The sequence below is a fragment of the Macaca nemestrina genome, chromosome 6, assembly GCF_043159975.1.
Source record: "Macaca nemestrina isolate mMacNem1 chromosome 6, mMacNem.hap1, whole genome shotgun sequence".
Lineage (NCBI taxonomy): Eukaryota > Metazoa > Chordata > Mammalia > Primates > Cercopithecidae > Macaca > Macaca nemestrina.
Genome location: NC_092130.1, coordinates 101,719,655 through 101,740,803, shown reverse-complemented (window position 1 = coordinate 101,740,803; position 21,149 = coordinate 101,719,655). Strand labels below are relative to the sequence as shown.

Here is a 21,149-nt window from a genome sequence, read left to right as displayed (position 1 = left end):
TATGCCACCTGGCAGTATTCTCAGACATAGAAGGCAAAATTCTGCTTAAGCTAGGCATATTTTTTCCCCTCCCCGGCATCCCTGCATATATTCTGTGTCAAAATGTAAATTAATGTGGGGTATCCCATCAGTACTCTGCACCCAGGTAGACATAGTGATTTTCTGAGCTAACAGAAAATTTTAGTAAAGAAATCTTTCCTTCCTACATGTAAGCAATGTAATGATATGTCTTCTCAGGCCTGTTGGGAAGAAATCTGTCTATTCTAACTTCCTAACTCCCAGAAAACTCTACCCTAGGAACTTCTAAAAAGATCACTCTATGCTTCCAAGTCACAAAGTATCTTATGGGTGTTGATATTTGGGTAAATTTGATTTTAACACAATGAAAACTTGTTGAAGTTTAAAAGGCAAAATCATAGACTCATATTTTCAGCTACTTGCTCCACTGAAAGACGCCTGTCCTATAGCTCAGCTAACTTGGAACCATGTTCAAATGGTGGAGTAGAACAAAGAAATTCAAAATTCACCTCTGCTATTTGTGTACAATCTTCATTGGTCTGAGACGTATTGAACTTCACTTCTAAACATTCATTTCTAGCAATGAGACTGCTGCCTCCCTCTTTTCTGTGACAGATGGTTTCCATCTTGGCTTCCGACAATGTGTTCAGGGCTTCCAATAACTCAGCTGGCAATGCATCATCCTTTGCATTTTCTAGTGAATCTCTATGACATGCTGACCAGGCATTCAAAGGTATTGATATGGAACTAAGAGAGTCACTCAATGGGTCCATCAATTCTTTACTATCAAAATCACTTACTAATTCAAACAGTCTTTCCTCCTGGGTGCTTTCTGGTGATGTAAGTAACCTTTCTAAGGCAGACACAAAGGTTTCAAGAGAGCTTTCTTCATCCTTAGTTTCTTCAGGAGTCACGGTCAATATGACTTCCTTTCTAGGCTCATAAAATGTATTTGGTGCTGCTAAGATCTTCTCTGGCTCTATTAATGATGTCTCCTTTACAGCAACCATATCAGATACTGTAATAGCAGTGCCTGAGAGAAGGCTAACTTCAGGAGAATCTCTGCCGTCACTTAGTTCCTGGGTATTACAAATAGAAATTACATCATTACAGCATATACAATAAAGTATTTAAAATGAAAACTTTATAGTTTTATAGTTTATCTTGTTTGTAAGCTACCCTCAAAATTTATCATCAACTTTCCTTCTCTTCCACAAATAAAAAGAATACTCTTTATTGCTTTCCTATACCAAATCACTAATTACTGAAAACATGGTTAAACGCTTAATAATAGACCAAGAGCATAATTGGCTGGACCATAATTACAGATGGCAAATTATTCATTTAAGTTTAAATTATCTGTGCTAACAGAAGAAGCAGAGATGGCATGGATAGTTAAATTAACAGATGATCTCAAAGCTTCATAGCAATTAATGGTTATAAAATTCTTTCTTGCCAAAATTTCCTATTTGGTTTATGAAAATTATTAACTAGGAACAAAATTTCACCTTCTTTTTATTGCCCCACCTTTGCAGGAATAAGTAAATGTAGAGTAAAGAGGCCAAAGGACAAAAGGTCAGAGGGAAAAGGTAAAGAAATGAGGGTACAGTTCTGTATAAATATTACAAGCCCTAGCTGTAAATGAATGGCTCTGAGTTGTGGTTATTTTAAGCAAAAAACCCCACAAAAACTTAACATTTCTAAATGACTATTATTTCTCTAAGACATCACCTTAATAGGTTATACCTGTTCTCACAATGTTTCTTTTTTTCTTTTTTCTTTTTTTTTTTGAGATGGAGTCTCACTCTGTCACCTAGGCTGGAGTATAGTGGGGCCATCTCGGCTCACTGCAACCTCCGCCTCCAGGGTTCAAGTGATTCTCCTGCCTCAGCCTCTTGAGTAGTTGGGATTACAGGGGCCTGCCACCATGCCCTGCTAATTTTTTGTACTTTTAGGAGAGATGGCGTTTCACCATGTTGGTCCAGCTGGTCTCAATCTCCTGACCTCAGGCGATCTGCCCGCTTTGGCCCCCCAAAGTACAGGGATTACAGGCATAAGTCACTGTGCCCAGCCTCACAAAGTTTCTAATACTCAAAATACTGTTAGAATCCCTCTTTTGAAATTGCTTTCAGAATGAGTTTATAAGCCATTCAAGAAAATAAGGTGCTTTAAAGGCACTGAAAATTTTTCGAACACTAAATAATTTTTATTGGCCTTAAATAACAGAATGGGTTTCAACAACTTTAGTTTTTTTCCAAAAATCAAATCCACCATACCTTTGACAGGATGTGCGGTAATTTGTAAGCCTTCTAATATTCTAATCTGGTATGATTGAGAAAAGCAAAACCACTTTATTCTTCCTCCTGTCCTTTTCTACCTGCCACCTTTATGTACTCAGTATATATTAATAGCATACAACACTTAAGAAAACATATTTATTTGTCAGCAATGCTAACTATAATTTTCTCAGAAAGATAAAAGGAATATGCAAGAAATTCAAGAACCAGATCCTACTCACTCTCTAAGTCTCAGTTCAAGGCCTCCAAACTATTTGAAGTCCTTACGTCTACTAAATTCAAGGCACCAGGTATAATAAAGTATATACATTGGGCTCTGTCCTAAAGCAATTTATTTCCAACTTAAGATTCAAGATATAAAAAAAAAAAAAAAAAAGATTCAAGACATAAATACCTAAGACATTAAATAGAATACATATAATGTCATAGAACACTTATGAAATCAAATGAATGGCATAAACTAGTGTATATCAAGCAGTTCCATTTATAACCACAGAACCAGCCCAAACTGCCCCTACTTTGTTGGTAACAGAATGTCAAGTCATCTTGCAGGTATAACAGGGCCAAAAGTGCAAGTCATGTAGCGCAGCCAGAACCTTGAACAAAGAAGACTGAGAAATGACTGGAACGTGACCACTGGTACTCTTTCTGAAGCAAGAGGTCTGCTGGACACAAGATTTGGTGCTAAAATCCACCTAAATATACCTTACCGTAAATGGTCAAATTTGAAGCCTTCTAATCAGACTCTGTCAAACCAACATTCCTAAGTCCTTTCCCTTACGTTCTGCCCCTTAAAACCTGTTCCAGACCCCAAATAGACGACACAAATTTGAACTGCCTCTCCTGTCTCCTTGCTGGCCTGTCTCACAATAAAGCCTTTTTTTTTTTTTCCTCAAAAGCCAGTGCCACAGCATTGGCTTCTACGCACATCAGGCAGCAGGCCCATTTGCTTGATAACATACAAAGCCTAATGTCTTGCAAAAATGAGTTTTCTGGGGAAGAAAAAAATGGAGGCAGTAGAGAACAACAGGACTTTCCAAACCATGTGCATTGGGGGAACTTTAGGACACAGTGTTCTCCAAACATTTTTGTCCAAAAAATCCTTTTCCTCAGAAGATCTATTAATATCATAGAGTACAAGTGATTTGGAAATAATGATATAGTCAGTAAATAATGAATGGTAGAGAGGGAGCAGTTACTTTGGTCAAGATTGCCAGAACTATCTGAAATAGATCCACAGAAGAACAGGTACTTATGCTAGAAATTAAAGATTTGTGAAGGAGCGAAAGAATGGAGGAACACACATTTACTGAGCACCAACTAGGTGCCAGACACCATGAACCATCATTGCTCGGTCCTCATAATACCTGTAAACAGCTATCGCTGTCCCTATCTTACAGATATAAACAGTTATCCTTGGAACCTAGACCTATCTGGTTTCCAAATTTTATGTTATTTCTCATCTTCTGGCTCCTGATTCAAGCAAAACCATGAAGGCAGGAATGTGTAAGGTATGGCTGAGATAAAGTAAGCTACAGGGACAATCCTGGGTGAGATGCCAAGACCCAGTCTCTACAAAAAAATTTAAAGAAAAAAATTAGCTGGGTGTGGCAGTATGGGCCTGTAGTCCCCGCTACTTGGGAGGCTGAGGTGAGAGGATCTCTTGAGCCCAAGAGTCCAAGGTGGCAGTGAGTTATGATCGATGGCACAACTGTACTCCAGCCTGGGCAACAAAGTGAGACTTTATCTCCAAAAAAAAAAAAAAAAAGTAGGTATGGGTATACTGGGCTGGCTTGATTGCCCAGTATCCCTAAGGAAAGTGTGAGTTCATTTGTGAGCACAGCCAATCCTACAGTCCTCTGATTCTCCATAGCACCAAGTACAAAGCAAATCCAAAGCAGGAAGGAACTTTGTTACATTATCTCAGAAACTAGTTTGATAATAAGTTATGTATTTCTACTCTAGATAAAAAGTAAGAGACTTACAGTAGTGGATAAGAAACACAGATCAAGAAAACACTTTTATCAGCAATAAGGAAGAATAAATATGAAAGAGGTGATTAGACAAAAATAGATTTCCATTTACCGAAATGGTTTAGTCATATTCCTGCCTAGGGGAGGGTCTAAATGAGCTTGATACTTTAATTGACACATTTTAAAAAAAATCTAAATCCACAATCTACATAGTTAATTTCTGTTATACAGACCAACCTTTTCTATGTGTGGCAAAACTTCAGGAGTTTCATCAGCCTCAGGCCCTAGAAAAGAACAATGAGTTTTCACTCCAGTTTTACGAAAGCACTAAAAACATACCTTCTCAGTTGGCATTTCATAATCATATAACTTAAACTCTCAGTCAAGTGACACATCTTATATTTTATTAATATTACATAAATTTATTGGTATGAAAGTATTATTTTGGAAATGAAGTTATAAAATTCTTCCATTTCTTAAAAAATATTTTATATAGCTCCAAAAAAAATTGTAACTATTTGGAATTATTTTAGCTAAAAACCAAGAACCCTATTTTGGCTGAATTATTCTAAGTACAGCATTTGTAACTACATAAAGAAAAGACTATCTACTTTCTCGATGTCATTATCTCTTCCACTACAGGTACTTAAAGCTTAAATGAACTCATGCTGTCTGGAGTTAGGCATGAAAAGAAATGCCCCTTATAGGAGTCAAAAGGACAGGAGGTCATCCTAGACACTATGGAAGATTGTTGCATTGCCTCTGCGACTGCAAATTCACTATCCACTCTCACCCTGTCCCCTCTGAGCCAAGCTGGCAAACAGCAATTCACACCCAAGTTAGGTTAAAGGAGGATCTGGAAAAAAGATAGTTCTCCTATGTTGTTCCTTTTACATTTTTCTTTCTTTCCTTCCTTCCTCCCTCTCTCCCTCCCTCCCTCCCCCCCACCTGACCTCAAGTGATCCACTTGCCTTGGCCTCCCAAAGTGCTGGGATTACAGGTGTGAACCACCGCACCCAGTCCATTCTACTTTCATCATCAAGACCCAAGTATTCTGGCCAGGTGCGAGGTCAGGAGTTTGAGACCAGCCTGGCCAACAAGGTGAAATCCCGTCTCTACTAAAAATACAAAAATTAGCCAGCATGGTGGCACGCGCCTGTAATCCCAGCTACTTAGGAGGCTGAGGCATGAGAATTGCTTGAACCTGGGAGGCAGAGGTTGCAGTGAACCGAGACTGTGCCACTGCACTCCAGCCTGGGCAATAGAGCAAGACTTCGCCTCAAAAAAAAAAAAAAAAAGAAAAGAAAAGAAAAGAAAAGAAAAGAAAAGAAAAGAAAAGAAAAAAAGACCGAAATATTCTGACACACTTGAGTAGGAATTCAATTTTGGTTTATTTTGATTAGGTAATGTCTACATAGCTAAAGTAAAAGCAAGTAATTATCTACTGAACCTCAAAATGCATCCTCATAAGCAAGAGGGGTTTTTCAGGGGGAAAAATAAGCATAAATATTCTTGCTGAGCTTCATATCCTAAAAGATAATAGTAATAAACCCATTTTTTTCCCTCACTTCACCTTTGCAATTTGATGATAAAAAGCTATAGCATGATAAGCAAAATGTCATAAGAATAAGTAATTTCTTATGCTTGGTTTAGAATTATTCCTGTCAACAAGTGATGACATATTTCATTGTGTATATCCTACTTAACATTTTGTATCTCTACTTGCTTAAAATTTTAATACCAATGAAAGAAACATTTTAAAATAATAGATACATCTTCAACTATATTTGCAAGGAGAGGTTTTTTTAAATAAAATTTCAGATCCTTGGGGGATTAGAATTCAAAAACAGAAAAAGAGAATTCACTTTTCTTCCTTCTCTGAATCATAAAGAAACAACTCTCATAGACATTTTCTCCCGTGTTGTCTTTAACAACTTCATCTTCAAAACTATAAAGCAAAAAAAAAAAAAAAATCGAAGGCTCCCAATCATCTGAATGGACCCCTCTTGGCCATGGGCATTACAAAGCTGGTTCAGGCCTTGAAGGGAAGAAAGGGTCACACGTGCCTCATTACACCCTCCTCCCTTTTGAATTCAGGAAAAGCCAACCAGCGTTAACATCAACACCGACCTTAAGTCTGTTAAAAAACATTTATAATCTGCTCTGTCTGAACCCTGCTACCTGTAAGCTTCATCTGCATGATAAAACTTTGGTCTCCACAACCCCTTATCATCATAACACAGAGATTCAATTCTACTGATTCCAGGTCTTTAGATAATAACTCTTTCAACCAATTGCCAATCAGAACACCTTTGAATCCACCTATAAACTGGAAGTCCCTGCCCCCACCTTGCTTCTGGTTTGTCCCACCTTTCCAAACCAAACCAATGTACTTAATCTTACACATACTGATTGATGTCTCACATCTCCCTAAAATGTATAAAACTAGGCTGTGCCCTGACCACCTTGGGCGCATGTTCTCAGAGTCTCCTGACGGCTGTGTCACAGGCCATGGTCACTCATATTTCGCTCAGAATAAATCTCTTCAAATATTTTACAGAGTTTGACTCTTTTCGTTGACAAAATGATCATTCTTTTATGCCAACAGTTACTATTTTATAAACTTAATTAATAAAATATTTTACAGTAATTTGGTTACTATATTAAAAATAAACACATTTAGAAGGAATTATCTTTTCTAACTACAAATTTTACTTAAGAGTTTTTACAAATACATAATTCTTGAATTTTTGTCTATCCTTTAATAAACCATAAAAAGATTTTCTTTCTTTTATTATTAGTCTAGGGTACATGTGCACAATATGTAGGTTTGTTACATATGTATACATGTGCCATGTTGGTGGGCTGCACCCATTAACTCATCATTTACATCAGATATATCTCCTAATGCTATGCCTCACCCTCCCCCCCCCTCCACAATAGGCCCTGGTGTGTGATGTTCCCCTTCCTGTGTCCAAGTGATCTCATTGTTCAATTCCCACCTATGAGTGAGAACATGTGGTGTTTGGTTTTCTGTTCTTGTGATAGTTTGCTGAGAATGATGGTTTCCAGCTGCATCCATGTCCCTACAAAGGACATGAACTCATCCTTTTTCATGGCTGCATAGTATTCCATGGTGTATATGTGCCACATTTTCTTAATCCAGTCTGTCACCAATGGACATCTGGGTTGATTCCAAGTCTTTGCTATTGTGAATAGTGCCACAATAAACATACGTCTGCATGTGTCTTTATAGCAGCATGATTTATAATCCTTTGAGTATATACCCAGTAATGGGATGGCTGGGTCAAATGGTATTTCTAGTTCTAGATCCTTGAGGAATCGCCACACTGTTTTCCACAATGGTTGAACTAGTTTACAGACCCACCAACAGTGTAAAAGTGTTCCTATTTCTCCACATCCTCCCCAACACCTGTTGTCTCCTGACTTTTTAATGATTGCCATTCTAACTGGTATGAGATGGTATCTCATTGTGGTTTTGATGTGCATTTCTCTGATGGCCAGTGATGATGAGCATTTTTTTATGTGTCTGTAGGCTGTATAAATGTCTTCTTTTGAGAAGTGTCTGTTCATATCCTTTGCCCACTTTTTGATGGGGTTGTTTGTTTTTTTCTTGTAAATTTCTTTGAGTTCTTTGTAGGTTCTGGATATTAGCCCTTTATCAGATGAGTAGATTGCAAAAATTTTCTCCCATTATGTAGGTTGCCTGTTCACTCTGATGGTAGCTCCTTTTGCTGTGCAGAAGCTCTTTACTTTAACTAGATCCCATTTGTCAATTTTGGCTTTTGCTGCCATTGCTTTTGGTGTTTTAGACATGAAGTCCTTGCCCATGCCTATGTCCTGAATGGTATTACCTAGGTTTTCTTCTAGGGTTTTTATGGTTTTAGGTCTAACATTTAAGTCTCTAATCCATCTTGAATTAATTTTTGTATAAGGAGTAAGGAAAGGATCCAGTTTCAGCTTTCTACTTATGGCTAGCCAATTTTCCCAGCACCATTTATTAAATAGGGAATCTTTTCCCCACTTCTTGTTTTTGTCGGGTTTGTCAAAGATCAGATGGCCGTAGATGTGTGGTATTATTTCTGAGGGCTCTGTTCTGTTCCATTGGTCTATATCTCTGTTTTGGTAGCAGTACCATGCTGTTTTGGTTACTGTAGCCTTGTCGTATAGTTTGAAGTCAGGTAGCTTGATGCCTCCAGCTTTGTTCTTTTTGCTTAGGATTGTCTTGGCAATGTGGGCTCTTTTTTGGCTCCGTATGAACTTTAAAGCAGTTTTTTACAATTCTATGAAGAAAGTCATTGGTAGCTTAATGGGGATGGCACTGAATCTATAAATTACCTTGGGCAGTATGGCCACTTTCATGATATTGATTCTTCCTATCCAAGAGCATGGTATGTTCTTCCATTTGTTTGTGTCCTCTTTTATTTCACTGAGCAGTGGTTTGTAGTTCTCCTTGAAGAGGTCCTTCTCATCCCTTGTAAGTTGGATTCCTAGGTATTTTATTCTATTTGAAGCAATTGTGAATGAGAGTTCATTCATAGATTTGTCGCTCTGTTTGTCTGTTATTGGTGTATAAGAATGCTTGTGATTTTTGCACATTGATTTTGTATCCTGAGACTTTGCTGAAGTTGCTTATCAGCTTAAGGAGATTTTGGGCTGAGACAATGGGATTTTCTAAATATACAATCATGTCATCTGAAAACAGGGACAATTGGACTTCTTCTTTTCCTAACTGAATACCCTTGATTTCTTTCTCTTGCCTGACTGCCCTGGCCAGAACTTCCAACACTATGTTGAATAGGAGCGGTGAGAGAGGACGTCCCTGTCTTGTGCCAGTTTTCAAAGGGAATGCTTCCAGTTTTTGCCCATTCAGTATGATATTGGCTGCAGATCTGTCATAAATAGCTCTTATTATTTTGAGATACATTCATTCAATACCAAATTTATTGAGAGTGTTTAGCAAGAAGGGCTGTTGAATTTCGTCAAAGGCCTTTTCTGCATCTATTGAGATAATCATGTGGTTTGTTTATATGATGGTTCTGTTTATATGATGGATTACGTTTATTGATTTGCATATGTTGAACCAGCCTTGTATCCCAGGGATGAAGCCCACTTGATCATGGTGGATAAGCTTTGTGATGTGCTGCTGGATTCGGTTTGCCAGTATTTTATTGAGGATTTTTGCATCGATGTTCATCAGGGATATTGGTCTAAAATTCTCTTTTTTTGTTGTGTCTCTGCCAGGCTTTGGTATCAGGATGATGTTGGCCTCAAAAAATGAGTTAGGGAGGATTCCCTCTTTTTCTATTGATTGGAATAGTTTCAGAAGGAATGGTACCAGCTCCTCCTCGTACCTTTGGTAGAATTTGGTTGTGAATCCATCTGGTCCTGGACTTTTTTTGGTTGGTAGGCTATTAATTATTGCCTCAATTTCAGAGCCTGCTGTTGGTCTATTCAGGGATTCAACTTCTTCCTGGTTTAGTCTTGGGAGAGTGTATGTGTCCAGGAATTTATCCATTTCTTCTAGGGTTTCTAGTTTATTTGCGTAGAGGTGTTTATAGTATTCTCTGATGGTAGTTCGTATTTCTGTGGGATTGGTGGTGATATCCCCTTTATCATTTTTTATTGTGTCTATTTGATTCTTCTCTCTTTTCTTCTTTATTAGTCTTGCTAGTGGTCTACCAATTTTGTTGATCATTTCAAAAAACCAGCTCCTGGATTCATTGATTTTTTGAAGGGTTTTTTGTGTCTCTATCTCCTTCAGTTCTGCTCTGATCTTAGTTATTTCTTGCCTTCTGCTAGCCTTTGAATGTGTTTGCTCTTGCTTCTCTAGTTCTTTTAATTGTGATGTTAGGGTGTCAATTTTAGATCTTTCCTGCTTTCTCTTGTGGGCATTTAGTGCTATAAATTTCTCTCTACATAGTGCTTTAAATGTGTTCCAGAGATTCTGGTATGTTGTATCTTTGTTCTGCTTGGTTTCAAAGAACATCTTTATTTCTGCCTTCAATTCGTTAAGTACCCAGTAGTCATTCAGGAGCAGGTTGTTCAGTTTCCATGTAGCAGAGAGGTTTTGATTGAGTTTCTTAGTCCTGAGTTCTAGTTTGATTGCATTGTGGTCTGAGAGACAGTTTGTTATAATTTCTGTTCTTTTACATTTGATGAGGAGTGTTTTACTTCCAACTACCTGGTCAATTTTGGAATAAGTGCGATGTGGTGCTGAGAAGAATGTATATTCTGTTGATTTGGGGTGGAGAGTTCTGTAGATGTCTATTAGGTCCACTTAGTGCAGAGTTGAGTTCAATTCCTGGATATTCTTGTTAACTTTCTGTCTCGTTGATCTGTCTAATGTTGACAGTGGGTGTTAATGTCTCCCATTATTATTGTATGGGAGTCTAAGTCTCTTTGTAAGTCTCTAAGGACTTGCTTTATGAATCTGGGTGCTCCTATATTGGGTGCATATATATTTAGGATAGTTAGTTCTTCTTGTTTAATTGATCACTTTACCATTATGTAATGGCCTTCATTGTCTCTTTTGATCTTTGTTGGTTTAAAGTCTGTTTTATCAGAGACTAGGACTGCAATCCTTGCCTTTTTTTGTTTTCCATTTGCTTGGTAGATCTTCCTCCATCCCTTTATTTTGAGCCTATGTGTGTCTCTGCATGTGAGAGGGGTCTCCTGAATACAGCAAACTGATGGGTCTTGACTATTTATCCAATTTGCCATTCTGTGTCTTTTAATTGGACCATTTAGCCCATTTACATTTAAGGTTAATATTGTTATGTGTGAACTTGATCCTGTCATTATGATATTAGCTGGTTATTTTGCTCATTAGTTGATGCAGTTTCTTCCTAGCATCGATGGTCTTAAAAGAATTTTCAAATTTTCTACTTTCACTTTAGAGAGGCAAAATGTAATGATATACATGAGAAATAATTCTAAAGCGTCAAATTCAAAGAAAATGGCCAGAGAAGCATGGTTTAACTTATACACAAAATTTAACTTATACACAGGTGTTTTAAGGCCAAAGCTATTATATTTGCTTAAGATAGTTGGCTTATCTTTATCTTTCTACAATTTGGTTAGAATTTACCCTTTGAATTGGGACAAAGGTCTGTATTAGAACACAGTCAGCTATAAAAGCTAATAATTTAATAATTTACTTGTACGTGATTTAACCTATAGTCTGGAATTATAATAAAATGAGCTTCTTGTTCTGAATACTCTGAAAGGAGTAAAGGCAAGAAAGAACTGCAATGAAGTGCCAGAATGGAAGAGAACTACCAGTTCTATGGATCTCTAGTCACAGCTGCTTTAGGGCAGCAAGAAACACACAAAGCAATAATCCTGGCGCATGTGGCACTATTTTTTTATTTTTTATTTTTTAGAGGTGGGGGTATTGCTTTGTCACCCAGGCTGTAATGCAGTGGCACAATCATAGCCCACTGACACTTCAAATTCCTGGGCCCAAGGGATCCTTCCAATTCAGTCTCCCTAGTAGCTGGGACTATAGGCATGCACTACCTCACCTGGCCATGTGGCACTTTTAAAGGAACAGCCTATGAGACTTGTGACTCAGAAGTTCGAGGAGAGTGGTGACAACAGTGCACAGATGCCAATGGCATCACAAGGCATCAATGGCTGGCACTCAGGAGGCCAAATGGGCAGGAGGTTGGAGTCATGGGAATATATGACATAGTGGAACCCTGTTTTAAAATAAATACTAGAATTGGGTATGATAAAAATAAAAATAAATTTTTGTGTAAATATTGATGACACCTGCTAAAGTCAAAACCCAAAGGAGAGGCCAGGCGTGGCAGCTTACACCTGTAATCCCAGCACTTTGGGAGGCCGAGGCGGGTGGATCACATGAGGTCACAAGTTTAAGACTAGCCTGGCCAACATGGTGAAACCCTGTCTCTAATAAAAATACAAAAATTAGCCAGGCATGGTGGTGCATGCCTGTAATCCCAGCTACTCAGGAGGCTGAGGCAGGAGAATCACTTGATCCCCAGAGATGGAGGTTGCAGTGAGCAGAGATCGTGCCACTGCACTCCAGTCTGGGAGACAGAAAGAGGCTCTATCTCAAAAAAAAAAAAAAGAAAAAGAAAAAAGAAAATACCCAAAGGTGAAAGGAATGCCCAGGGCATGACATTATCCATGACACCTCTGTCTGAAATTGTTCAATACATTATTACAAAAAAAAAAAAAAGACTTCACCCTCTAAGATGATATAATTACAGCTTTATAAACACAATTCTTTTTGTTTAATCTATAACTACATCTTGTAAAAAGTGCTAAATAGTTTTTACTAAATTTGGAGGTTATGTTTGGCATACTCTGAATTATATTAGGCCATTTGATACTTATTAAACCTTTTAAAAATCACAAAGTTTTTTTATATTTAAAGAGGAACATTAATTACCACTTACACTTACATTTGTTTAATGATTAATTTATTAAACTTCCATATCTAAGACAGGAAAACTTGAAAATTACTATTTAACATTTAAACATTGATAACAAACTTAAATTTCCTTAAACAATTTAAACTAAAAATTTGACATAACTTTTTACAATTTCAAAGATATAAAAGACTACTGCTCTTAAACTAATTCTAAAATAACAGTATCATTGGTGTAATTCATTCTTCTTTATTTCTATAGTTATTCTTATACCTTTTTAAGATTAAAGTAATACTCTGACACCTTTCCAGGGTTACAGACTACCTGATATTTTGTTGGGGCATGAGATTATTTCTCTCAAGATTATTCCACCTGACCAGCCAATTATCTGGCTTTACTTGAAAATAAATACCTTAAACTTCACAAAGTTTACTTTTTGTAATCTAATGTTTTGTCCCAGAATGTTTTAAGTTTTACTTGGTTGGTGTTACAAAAGCTTTTGTCTTGTCACTTATTATGTACTGATAAGTTATGTAGTATTATTAGAAACTTATTCCTGCCATTTAGTATCTTATAATGATAGGCAGGGCCATCTAAGGCTTTTATTTACTAAGAGATAAGGATCTAGTCTCTGCAGAAAAGTCTCCTTAATTGGATACCAGGTTAATTTGTCATCTGGGGACACAGACCCCACTTTATACGTTTTATGTGTCACTGCTGGTACTGTGTGGTGGGCCTTTCTTTCCTTGGTACAATTCTTACTTTTTCCAGGACTGCCTGACTCTTTCCCTACTTAAACAGTGATAAACAAAAAATCCTATGATTTATAAATAGATATGTATTTAATCAAAAAATCAAAATGCACAGATATTAACAGGCCCCCATTTCTTAGTCATAAAACTTTCTTTTTTGAGATAGGGTCTCACTCTGTCACCTGGGCTGTAAACATGGCTCATGCAGTCTCAACCTCCTGGGCTCAAGCTATCCTCCCACCTCAGTGCAACATGCACCACCATACCTAGATAATTGCGTGCATGTGTGTGTAGCGACAGGGGTCTTGCTGTGATTCCGAGGCTGGTCTCGAACTCTTAGGCTCAAGCAATTATCCTGGCTCAGCCTCCCAAAGTGTTGGATTACAGGTGTGAGCCACCACATCCAGCCCATTCTTAAACATCCTGCTATAGTTGCTTTTCTTTTTGTATTGAGACAATCTTTTGTACACTCTTAACATTTTTTGAGTATCATTATGAACTCATAGTCTTTTCACAAACTTATTTCTATGAACTCTAAATTCTGGGTTTTTATCCCTCCTTAATGTATCAGTTTGGCCAGTTTATCACAGTTTGGCCACAGCACCATTGAGCTAACCATTTATTACTCCAGCACTGGCCTCAGACATCCTTGAAAGCATCCTTGCTTTTCAGTAATAATGATACATTCAGGCTCATCCTGATATTGTCATGCTCCAAAATGGATCAGCTACCCTTTAAGAATCCCTGGTTTATTTAGCATTCACACCCTTGGCACCCATATGCCTGGTATATAGCAGGCTTAATAAATATTTGTTAAAAGAATAAACCATATTAAAGACCAAACTCTAGACACTAAAAGTACACATAAGAGCTGGTGGTGGGCAAAAGTGGTACTGCTTTGTTGCGTAGCAACAGAGCAAGAGAAGACAGAGCTTTTTAAAGTTATCTTTCCAAAATGTTATCAAGTCCTTGTATCCTTTTCTTATAATACTAGGTTTCATTGAACACTATAAATATTTACTACACTGTGACACAATATACCTGACATTCACTCTGGAGGAAGCATTGGTAGACACCGCAAAAAGATAGACAGCTATCCTCTAATATAGCTCAAACCAAGGCAAAACTGGCCTGTGGCCTGTGTCAAGAAAAACATGAAATTCTTATTAAAAATATTATGAACATAGGAAATAAACTTTGTTTTCAAATTTCAGCCCCCAAATCACATTTTGAGTAGCAGATACTAATGGCACCTGAGCTGCTACTCCCATAGGTAACTCTATTAACCATGATCTAAGTCAATAGCAACACTCATTTCATATTTATAAATGTATGGTAAGCCAGGCTCAGTAGAGCATGCCTGTAGCCCCAACTATTTGGGAGGCTAAGGCAGGATAATTTGCCTGAGCCCAGGAGGTCAAAGCTAATCTAAGCAACATAGCAAGACCCCATCTCTACCAAAAAAAAAATCTATACATCTATATATCTAGATAGATATATAGATATATATAATTGACCAGACTAGTTGTAAATAAATGTATATCTAACTAAGTCTTCTATTTTTAGGCAAAGACTAATTTCCTTTATATGACTCTACCATGAAAACATACCTTCACTATTTTGGTGGTTCAATGAAAGTCCAGACTGGTGAAACGACCCAATGAACATTGAACAATTTTTTCTAGTCCTAAAAAATCAATTAATTAATAAAAATAAATGTTAAAGTGAAAGAAAAAATAGTGTTTCTCGTTCAAATACAATTTAATTTTTCATTTTCACTTAAAAGGCTTTCCAAATAGGATACTTTTTTTGCTATATCATTCCAATTATTTTTACAATTATTACCAATTTTTTTTTTTTTTTTTTTTTTTTTTTTTTGAGACAGAGTCTGGCTCTGACGCCCAGGCTGGAGTGCAGTGGCACGATCTCGGCTCACTGCAAGCTCCGCCTCCCGGGTTCACGCCATTCTCCTGCCTCAGCCTCCCGAGTAGCTGGGACTACAGGTGCCCGCCACCGCGCCCGGCTAGTTTTTTGTATTTTTTAGCAGAGACGGGGTTTCACCGTGTTAGCCAGGATGGTCTCGATCTCCTGACCTCGTGATCCGCCCATCTCGGCCTCCCAAAGTGCTGGGATTACAGGCTTGAGCCACTGCGCCCAGCCTATTACCAATTTTTTAACATTTTCATTTCAAGTAACTGCAAAAATGAAGGAGAGAGCTGAAAAATAATAAATGACCTAAGGAGTGTATATAAGCTAAACTACATTTAGGTCTAAAAGTGACTTTGGATGTGACTGTCTGCGAAATAGCGGTAGGAAGGTCAGGGAGAAAATGGTCCTGAAATATGTAGTTTGCCTAGCTACATCATCAAATACACTAATAGTTTGTCATTACAGTTTTAGATGTAAGCAAAAGTCATTAATGATAAATTTCTCCAGGCATTACTTACCATTCTTGTATTTCACAGCAGGCAAAGAAAAGGTAGGGAATACCAAAGGGAAGAAGTTAAAAAGCAAAATAAGGGTCATGCCTAATCTGCAATTTTGATCATCTGCCCTGTGATAATTAAAAGCTGATTAAAGAAAGGCAATCAGCTAACTATATTTTATCTCAGCCTAATTTACTGCATAAATGTAATCAAGACACCTTCCTTTAAAAAAAAAAAAAAAAAAAAGCCTCTTGTTTCAGCTGTTTTAAGAGCAGTTTTTAATGCAGCAGGCACAGCTACTGGAATCCTACGCAAGAATAATAAATTAACCATTCTCTCCTGTCCAAAAACAGAAGTGATCAATATAAGCTGCCTTCAAATAAAAATGAGACTATTCATGTAGAATGATAATTTTTGAAGCAAATAGAAAAGAATGCTGATTTTTTTCCTAAGGTGTGATTCTTTAAGAACAAGCTGATTGAAAACAAAATAAAACTATAGTTTGAGTTAACAACAGAATTTTTTTCCCTTAATTGCAAGAGTATTTAAGATACAATCTGAAAACTGAGCAAAGCATCATCTAAATTACTACAAATAGTTATTTATGTTAGGTAAGACTACAAACAACGTAAAGGTCCAGTAGTAGAGGAATAATTAAATGAATTATAGTAAAGTCAGTAATACAATAAGGTATTATAAGGTCATCAAAATTCACATTTTTAAAAACATTATGCAACAAGAAAATAACTTTGACAAACAATTACTTAAAATTTAAAAACAGGATACAAAACTATCTGCAAGATGATCCCAATTTTATAGAAAGTATTAACAAAAGCAAAAATATAAATAAAGCCTAACATAAAATGCATCAAAATGTTAACAAATGGTTCTCTAGGTGGGGAGAATATGGATGCTATATTAGTCTTCCTTCATCTTTTCTTTTTTCTACTTCTCTAAATGTTGGTAGCTGGGGCAAAAGAGTTATTTTACAACAATAGCAGTTTTCAAACTTTTTGATCTTCAGACTCCTTTATACTCTTAAAAATTATTGGTGTCTTATACTTATTTATATTTACATATTAGAAACTAAAATGAAGAACAAAATTAAATATATATAAATTTTTAAATGATAGCAATAATCCAGGAACATATTAATATATTTTTATGAAAAATTATCTTTCCCAAAATGAAAAAAATTAGTGAGAAAAGTTGCAATGTTTGACATTTTAAAAAATCTCTTTAATGTGTGGCTTAAATGAAAGATGACTATCATCCTATATCTGCTACTGCATTCAATCTGTTGCCATATATAATTTTATTTGAAGTATACAACAAACATGTGGCTTCACACAGATACGGAGTTGGAAAAGGGAGGAGTATTTTAGTAGCCTTTTTGGATAATTGTGAATATTGCCTGGGTACAGAAAATAATACGCCAAAATATGACATCATGTCATGCTGAGTACTCTGAATTAAAGAAAATTGAAAGGCCTCAGAAATAAGCTTCAGAACCAAGGTCTCCATCTGATCTTCCCTCTCACCCCCCACCCCATTTCTCTGATCTTTTCTTTCTTGAAGCACCTGAAGGGACTCTCTCCAGAATTTCCTTATCTGACTGAAAAACTTTCTTGAAAAAATAAAATAAAATGGTCTTAAAATCCCCTCCCTAGGAATCTCATTAAACAACCAGGAAAGATTAACCATCAGAGAAAACACTAAAAGTCTGTAAGGCCAGGACAGGACACCATGTCCAGACAAATTCTTTATCTATTCTTCTGACAGCAGCACCAAGAGATTACTCAATACTTTATCTGCATAAGACAACCTTTGTTCAGAATGAAGTTCTGTCTCTCATCTTCCCATCAATTCCCCCAAAACTTAGAGGAAGTTGTCCCAGGCCATTGTTTTTTGGGCATATTCATTTCCCCTGAAAATCATTTACTGCTATAACCTCCATCTCCTCTTCCCCTGTGAATAATGGTGTATAAACATCTGGACCTCACTGGGTTATTGGGTAACCACACTCCTGTGATTTTCCCCCATGTACATTAAATAAACTTTATATGCCTTTTTATTCTATAAATCTGTCTTTTGTCTGTTCATTTTCAGCAAACCTTCATTGGGGATACAGGACGCTTTCCCCCTCTACCCCTAAAATATTCTTTTTCAATATTACAGCAAAATTATTTAATCAACGATACTTTCCTAAAAGGGAAATGTAGGAAACTGAAGCAAAATTAATGAACTTTTTGCATTCTATTACATTAAAACCCACAGTCTATCCTGCACTTTTGAATGGGTCTTTTACCTATACATGATTTTGTAACATCATGCATTGGTCTTTTAGAAAATACTTATGCACTGAGTTATGTACGTTTTCTTAATGTTGACACATTTCATTATAAAATATCAAAAAAATCACCTCTCAAGTTAAAAAAAAAAAAAGGTGAAACCAGTTTTCTTCCAATGCTTACAACTCAAACAAGTGCACAGGTGTTTTACTCAAGATAAACATGACGGCTGCACACAGTGGCTCACACCTGTAATCCCATCACTGTGGGAGGCCCAGGCGGGTGGATCACTCGAGGCTAGGAGCTCAAGACCAGCATGGCCAACATGGCAAAACCCTGTCTCTACTAAAAATACAAAAATTAGCCAGACAAGGTGGCGCACACCTGTAGTCCCAGCTACTTGGGAGGCTGAGGGACAAAAATTGCTTGAATCTGGGAGACAGAGGTTGCAGTAACCCGAGATCGCACCACTGCACTCCAGCCTGGGTGACAGAGTGAGACTCTGGTTCAAAAAAAAGATAGACATCACATATCAGTATGCACAGAAATGCTTTAAGCATACTTTCCATTTCATCACACAGAATATTAAAAATATATATACTCAAAGGTGGAGACTTACTAAAATTAATAATTTTCCTGCCTCATCAAACACAAATTCTATTAAGTGAAACTGCCTTCTTTTTATTTTTGTAACTGAGAGCACATATCAGTGAAAAAACACAATGACTACTAGTATTCTTTGGTGCCATTGCCTTGATTCCTACTAAGACTCCAGCATTTTATCCACCATTACTATAGCACTATTGTGCAAATGTAGATACCATGAAATAGGCAACTAATGTGTTAGTATTATTATGAAAATAGTTTTGACCTCACAGACCCTCTAAAAGAATCTCATGGACTCCCGAAGTGTTCACAGACCATACTTTGAGAATCATTGTTTTAAAAGAACTGAAAGGATAGTTTCTTTTTCTTTCTTTTTTTTTTTTTTTTTTTTGAGACAGAGTCTCATCTCACTCTGTTGCCCAGGCTGGAGTGCAGTGGCACGATCTCAGTTCACTGCAACTTCCACTTCCCAAGCTCAAGCAATTCTCATGCCTCAGTCTCCCGAATAGCTGGGATTACAGACGCTCACCAACACGCCCGGCTAATTTGGTATTTTTTATTAGAGATGGAGCTTCACCATATTAGCCAGGCTGGTCTCGAACTCCCGACCTCAGGTGATCTGCCTGCCTCAGCCTCCCAGAGTGCTAGGATTACAGGTGTGAGCCACTACGCCTGGTCGAGTTTCTTAAGGTATAATAATTGTATGAAGTCTAATTTCAGTAAGTTTTACAAATTCTTCCTTCATGCTGTTTTTATTTGCAGCCCCTTCATAAATTTGCTATGCTTTAAATTCGCTTTTAAAATAATAGAGAACTAAGTTAATCTGATTTAATGCTTCTTATGAAATAAAACTTATCTAGAACGTGTGTAAAATAACATATATTTTTGCTACAAAATGGGCAATTATTCAAAAATATACAACAATTCTAAAACTCTTAAAAATGAATATTCATCTTAGATGTGCAAAATGACAAAAATACTTACAATATAATGAAGCCAAAAACTAGTGTACTTACTGTAACAGAGCTTGATTTCGTTCTGTTTCATCTTGAGACTGCCAGGAAAAAAAACAGTTTTTTCCAACTGATAAATGTTAATTCAACGCAACAAGCTAAAAAAATTAATATTTAAAGTAAATTTTGTGTTATTCTTCCTTAGTTTATTTTTATTGTGGTAAAATACACATAAAATTTACCGTCTATTTACTATCTGTACATTTTTAAGTGTACAGTTCTCTGGCATTAAGTATACTCACACTGTTGTACAACCAAGACCACCATGCACCTCCAGAACTTTTTCATTTTCCCAAACTGAAACTCCATGCTCATTATAATAACAGTAACTTCCCACTCCCCTCTCCACAACCCATGGCAGCCACCATTCTGCTTTCTGTCTTTATTGATTTACTACTCTAGAAACATCATATAAAAGATATAAAATTTTAATCATTCTGTGACTAGCTTATTTCGCTTGGTAGAACATATTCAAGGTTAATCTATGTTGTGGCATGTATCTGCATTTCCTTCCATTTTAAAGCTGAATAATATTCTATTGTATGTATGCACCACATTTGATGGACACTTGCAGTGTCCTATTTATTGATGGACATCTATTGATGGACACTTGCAGTGCTTCCACCTTTTTTGGTTACTGAGAATAATGCTGCCATGAACATGTGTATACAAATATATCTATTCAAGTCCCTGCTTTCACTTCTTCAGCATATACAATCAGAAGTGAAATTGCTAAATCATTAAGGTGATTCTATGTTTAACTTTTTTAAGGAATAGCCATACCGTTTTCCACAGCAGTTGCATCACTATACATTCCCATCTGCTATGTACAAGGGTTCCAATTTCTCTACATTCTTGCCAACACTTGTTATTTTTGGGTTTTTTGGGGGAAAAAAAAAAAAGTCATCACAATGAGTGAAAAGTGGTATTTCATTGTGATTTTGATTTGCATTTCCCTAATGATTAGTGATACTGAGCATCTGTTCATTGACCATTTTTATATCTTATTTGGTGAAATGTCTACTTGAGCCCTTTACTCATTTTCTAATTCAGTTTTTTTGTTTTTTCTCTTGTGGAGTTGTAAGAATTCTTTATATATTCTGTAAAGCATGCATGATTTGCAAATATTTTCTCCCATTCCATAAGATGCTTTTACACTCTGTTGATGGTATACTTTGATGCTCAAAAGTTTTTAATTTTTATGTAATCTAACTTATCTATTTTTTCTTTTGTTGACTGTGCTTTTGGTGTGATAACTGAGAAATCGTTGCCAAATCCAATGTCATGATACTCTTCTCCAATGTTTTCTTCTAAGAGTTTTATAGTTTTGGCTCTTCTGTCTTTATCATA

At 36.6% G+C, this 21,149-nt stretch overlaps 1 protein-coding gene across 4 annotated transcripts in view; it reads right to left on the bottom strand.

Moving 5' to 3' along the window:
• LOC105475134 (ankyrin repeat domain 31) overlaps positions 1–21,149 on the bottom strand; it is a 162,312-nt gene that overhangs the window by 115,721 nt on the left and 25,442 nt on the right. For 3 of the 4 annotated variants that reach the window (XM_011730158.3, XM_011730155.3, XM_011730157.3), the window contains exons 4-7: positions 19,803–19,840; positions 15,074–15,150; positions 4,526–4,572; positions 528–1,097 (exon numbers count right to left, since the gene is read on the bottom strand). In XM_011730158.3, the coding sequence (XP_011728460.2) occupies positions 528–1,097; positions 4,526–4,572; positions 15,074–15,150; positions 19,803–19,840 (732 nt within the window). The remainder of the gene's footprint in view (positions 1–527; positions 1,098–4,525; positions 4,573–15,073; positions 15,151–19,802; positions 19,841–21,149) is intronic. The other variant, XM_011730160.3, reaches the window with a different exon arrangement.